The sequence below is a fragment of the Sinocyclocheilus anshuiensis genome, unplaced genomic scaffold (assembly GCF_001515605.1).
Source record: "Sinocyclocheilus anshuiensis isolate Anshui unplaced genomic scaffold, SAMN03320099.WGS_v1.1 scaffold242, whole genome shotgun sequence".
Taxonomy (NCBI): domain Eukaryota; kingdom Metazoa; phylum Chordata; class Actinopteri; order Cypriniformes; family Cyprinidae; genus Sinocyclocheilus; species Sinocyclocheilus anshuiensis.
The window spans coordinates 600,520-606,105 of record NW_015546053.1 but is presented as its reverse complement, the minus strand read 5'-3'; the positions used below and the strand labels follow the sequence as shown (position 1 = coordinate 606,105).

The window sequence follows — 5,586 nt, the reverse complement described above, 5'->3', positions numbered from 1 at the left end:
GCTGCACATTCACTCCCCCCACCTACAATCCCTGCCGGTACCCAATCTTTGGGTTACGAGTCCGACTCTCTAACCATTAGGCCACGACTTCCCAGAATTGGTCAGAATTGTAAGACGTAAACTTATAATTACAAGAAAAATTCAGAATTGCAAGATGTAAACTCAGAATTACAATAAAAAAATCAGAATTACCAGACATAAACTTATAATTACACGAAAAATTCAGATTTGCAAGATGTAAACTCAGAATTACAAGAAAAATTCAGAATTGCAAGATGTAAACTCAGAATTACAAGAAAAAAAATCAGAATTACCAGACATAAACTTATAATTACACGAAAAATTCAGAATTGCAAGATGTAAACTCAGAATTACAAGAAAATTTCAGAATTGCAAGATGTAAACTCAGAAATACAAGAAAAAATCAGAATTGCAAGATGTAAACTCAGAATTACAAGAAAATGTCAGAATTGCAAGATGTAAACTCAGAATTACAAGAAAATTTCAGATTTGCAAGATGTAAACTCAGAATTACAAGACAATTTCAGAATTGCAAGATGTAAACTCAGAATTACAAGAAAAATTCAGATTTGCAAGATGTAAACTCAGAATTACATGAAAAAAAATCACAATTGCAAGATGTAAACTCAAAATTCAGAGAAGAATGCCAAAATGTAAACTTAGAATTCTGCTTAAAAAATTTAATTGTTGGATGTAAACTTAGAATTCTAAGAAAAAGGCCAGAATTGCAAGATGTAAACTTAGAATTCTGATTAAAGTAAAGTTAGAATTGCAAGACATAAACTCAGAATTCTGATTAAAGAAAAAGTTAGAACTTTGGGACATAAATTCGCAATTCTTTGAAAAACGTCAGAATTGTGAGATAAAAAGTCACAATAACCTTTTTTACATTTTTATTAAGTGGCAGAAATAAACTTCCATACTATTCTCACTTACATGGTCATCTAAATTAAGAATTCATTACATGTACAAATAGAAGTGTTAAAATGTTGAGGACCCATTATAGTTCACTACAAAATAAAAGGTTGTGGCACACCGGTGCTGGGGGGAAATAATCACTTACAATGTAAGGTTGAGGAGGGTCCCAATGTACCCAATCATAGATGACGGACTTCTCATGCCTGGTCACATACTTTGCCCAAGGTGAGATTCGGTACAGCCGCTCACCTGCTCTGGTGTGAACAACCACCTGGGAAGAGAGACAAATGAGGGATGTAACGGCAAGGGGTGCAGAGAGAGGGTCGGGATGTGGGCACAAGCAAAGGGCGCTGGGTAATGCAGCTAAGAGAAAATGTGTTTACAGCTGCCAGAGAGCAGGGATAAAGGGCCAATCTCATGCAGAAAGGTCACAAGGTACAAGCAAAGAGGACGTTTGAGTTCAGTCTGGCCGCTGGAGGTGAAAGAGGTTGTATACTATAAAAAAAAAATAATAATATGACTTTTGAAATTATTACACTGGGTTTCCAGCAAAACATATTTGTGGCAACAAGCAGCTTCTGAAAGGCATATGAGTATTTTTAAAGAGAAAACTGCATGGTTATTAATGTGATAACCAATTTACAATCACTGAGTGTGGCAATAAATGTGCAATGATTCTGGGAAACATTTGTGTTTACTTATATTTTTAGCTTGGTACTTGCTTTACAAGCATATACATACAAACTTGAAAGAGTAACATGAATAATAGATCAAACGCTTTCTGTTTTTACCAATATGCTCTAGATTACAACTGTAGACAGAGAGGCCAGGAAAGATTACGTGGGAACTTTATGTCACCATTTTCTCACTCTCAATTTTCTCGCAGAATTGAGAATCTGCAAACTCAGGATTCTGATGTGTAAACAGTCAGAATTATTTTGAGATATAAACTTAGAATTATGAGGGAAAATAAACATTACAACTGTGAGATGTGAGAATATAAATTGCACAATTGCGAGATACCTTGCGATTCTAAAAAAAAAAAAAAAAAAAAAAAAAAAAACTGATGTGAGTTTGGAATGGCATGTGAGTGAGTAGATAATGACAGAATTTTGATTTGTAACCACGTTAGGAAAAGTTTATTATGCCACACTGTGTTTTCCTCATGGAGAAGAAGATTTCTAGTGCTGTCTAAAATAAAGCTATTACCCAGCACAAAAGCATTGATCAGAAACGGAAAGGGTCGTTTAATCCTTTGTGTACTATCGGCATTGTTATTTATAGCTGAAGCAAAACTATTCACTCGCAGATATTAAAAACTCATCATGTGTCTCAGATAAGACTACAGAAGCTATCCTTTCTAAAGGGCATGCGAAGGCAGAGTGTGAATTTAATGCCAGAGTCGGGTTTTTTTTTTATTGATATGTAGAGGTGTTGATGAGGGGGCGGCACAGTATCTACAGACACCAGAGCTGAAAAGGTGTTGTAAATTCCAATACAATATAATATAATAATATAATATTATAATATTTTTAATAAATAATTCTATAATATAATATAATATAATATAATATAAATGTTGGTAATAGTACATGGCCCAAATACTATTTTAATTCTATTATTCTACACATACATCAAAATGATTACATTTAGTATTACAACAACTTTTAGAGTCATTATATTGACATTTCAATATAATACAACATACAATGTCATAACTCTAAAAACTTTTGTAATACTAGACAGCCCTGAGAAATTTAAATTATATTATTCTATATTATGAAATATAAACCAAATATGTTAAAATTTAATATTTTACATTTTTAAAGCACACACAAATTATAGTTTCAGTTATTTTAAAAAATCATTTATTTTTCTTTGGAGCTATGATAATGTAATGTTATATTATATTATATTATAGAATGATTAATTACAAATATTATTAAAGTATCATAATACTAAAGACTGAAGTAATGGCTGCTGATAATTCAGCTTTGCATCAAAGTAATAAATAACATTTTACATTATGTATACATATATATATATATTACAATATATTAAAACAGAAAACATTTTAAACTGTAATAATGTTACACAGTACTATTATTTTTATTGTATTTTGATACATAATAAATATACACAGTACACACACATATATTATGCAAACAGAAACTTTTATTTTGAATGCCATGAATCGTGATTAATTGTTTGACAGCACTAACAAAAACATTAACATACATATGGATAGGAAAAAGGTACAAAAGCTATCACTGGGAAGGTACCTATTCAAAGGATAAATCGTTGTACCTAAAGGCTCCATACTGCTACCTTAAAGGTACGCATCAGTACCTAAAGTGACTTTTTGAGTAGGTACTGCCCCAGTGACAGCTTTTGTACCTTTTTTCACTGTAGGTGAACATGGTTTATGAGAGCACGTCTTCCTGTGTCCTTGTAAACCAAATGTCTTTAAAAAACATACTAAATGGTATGATTATTCATATAACCTACATTTTGCTCTAACATGACAACCACACTTGAAGTAAACTAGCTCAAGGCACTCGGTTTCCAGCCCGCTTTCCAAACAAGAGTGAGAAAAGAGCATTGTGTGCTGGACTACAGTCTAACTCACTCAGAGTCGCTCCTCTCTTCTCTTCCTCCCCGCTGCCACGCACAGTCACACGACTGTCAGTACAGGAGAGCAGATCGATAACGGAGTGTCTCTCACCGTGTGAATGCACCCGCGGGAGCTCTCCATCCTGAGTCTCCCTATCTCTCTCTTTCCTGGGCCAAAAAGCAAATGGATCATTTGATGGTCTCCTCCATAAGCTGCCAGCGAGAGGTAATGACAGAGCCATTTGCACCTGCCGGTGACCTACAGAGCAGCGTCCCAGTGGGGCTCAATCATTAGCGGCTTCTCACCCGAGGACATGCTGGAACGCCAAACTGCCACACCACGGGTTTGCCAGTTTATATAATTACCCAGAAAAGAGTGCGAGAATAGACAGATGCTGAGCCAGACCGACTGATGGAGAGAAAATAGCAGAAAATAGCAGACACACGGTGTCAATGAAAGCAGGGTGAGATGGAGGATAAATGGATGATGACAAAGCTCTTACTGAGTTCATATAATGTCTGTCACTTTGCTGTTCTGTCAAATTAGGGTCCAGTCGCAGGTTTATTGAAAACATTTACTGGCAATTAATATTTCTGACCTCACCATGAAATGTTTTGCATTATTTTGATTAAAGAATATATTTCTGTTCCAATCATAATGACAATTTGTAACATTTCTTCACTACTATTCAAAAGTTTGGGGTCAGTAAGATTTAATTAATTATTTTATTGAGCAAGGATGCACGTTAAAGTGACATTAAAGACATTAAAGACATTTATATCGCTACAAAATATTTATTTCTTTTCATTAAATAATCCTGGGAAAAAAATTTCCTGTTTCAGAAATATTAAGCAGCACAACTGTAATTAACATAGATAATAGTAAGAAATGTTTCGATTTGTAGAGGAACAATTAATAAATAAAATAAAATAAAATTTCAAATTGGGTGATAGAAAAGACATATTATGGTTATATAGAAGAGGGGGAAAAAACTAAACTAAACTTAACTTGGAAACTTCAAATGGAAAATGGAAATGCTCCTCTGATGAATCAATCATCAACACAAACAAACATCAAGACTTTTGTACTAATATTGTCATATTTGTCGGTTAATGCAAAAAATATCCCATACTTTTGTCACTGCATTGAGTTTTAAATAAACTTCTGATGATATTTTATTTTATACCCATTTAATGACTGGCTAATGTCAGTTTGTCAAATTATATATTATAGGTATTATCTCTGTCTTACATTACCACAAATGCCTTGGATTTATTCAACAGGTGCATAAAACACCCTTTGTAACAACACAAGGTCTCTCCATCATGATATGAGCCTGCGGCGTGAAGCAGAAAGAATAGGACAGTCCACTTCCTGCATAATTAAAGTCTGGCCGGACCACTTTTCACCGGGAACATAATCCAGTTGACACTCAACTCATCCGAGTCCAAGGGCCTGAACTGGGACAGGGCCAGGGTCTGCATCTGGTTCTTATCGTCCAGAGCCTGACCCAAGAAGACAACAGCAACAAAGCAACCAGAAAAGCAGCCTGTGCCCAGTAAGTGGCATCTACCTGCCATCAATCAAGCCTCTGCCAGTGTGTCACACAACATAATGGACAGCAGGAGCGCAAGAGGCTGGACTAAACACAGAGATACACAACCGGCTTTGTAAGCAGATAGATCAGAAATGAATCTCAGTTTATTGATGCTATTTTTTGGTTCATTCATTCATTCAAAAATACATAAAAAATACATACAATGCCTTTTATACACATCTTCTATGATGAGCATATTTTTAAATTTCAGTTTAAGATTAATTTGCAGATAAATTATTTAATTATTATTTAAAAGAAGACTCTTAAAATGTCAAATAATTTGACAATTTTATAAGGAAAAATTAGTTTAGGCCACAAAATGTCATGTGGTGCAACTTAATGATATTTTTAAATTAAACATTTAAATTAAACATTTTAGTTTTAGTAAACATTTCCACAAAAATATATAATAATAATAATAATAAATAATAATAAT

At 33.8% G+C, this 5,586-nt stretch overlaps 1 protein-coding gene across 1 annotated transcript in view; it reads right to left on the bottom strand.

The window, feature by feature from the left end:
* Positions 1-5,586, bottom strand: part of LOC107699207 (1,4-alpha-glucan-branching enzyme-like) — a 191,200-nt gene that overhangs the window by 141,600 nt on the left and 44,014 nt on the right. Inside the window, exons 8-10 of the mRNA XM_016500404.1 lie at positions 4,963-5,058; positions 3,816-3,961; positions 3,569-3,720 (exon numbers count right to left, since the gene is read on the bottom strand). Of these exons, the coding sequence (XP_016355890.1) occupies positions 3,569-3,720; positions 3,816-3,961; positions 4,963-5,058 (394 nt within the window). The remainder of the gene's footprint in view (positions 1-3,568; positions 3,721-3,815; positions 3,962-4,962; positions 5,059-5,586) is intronic.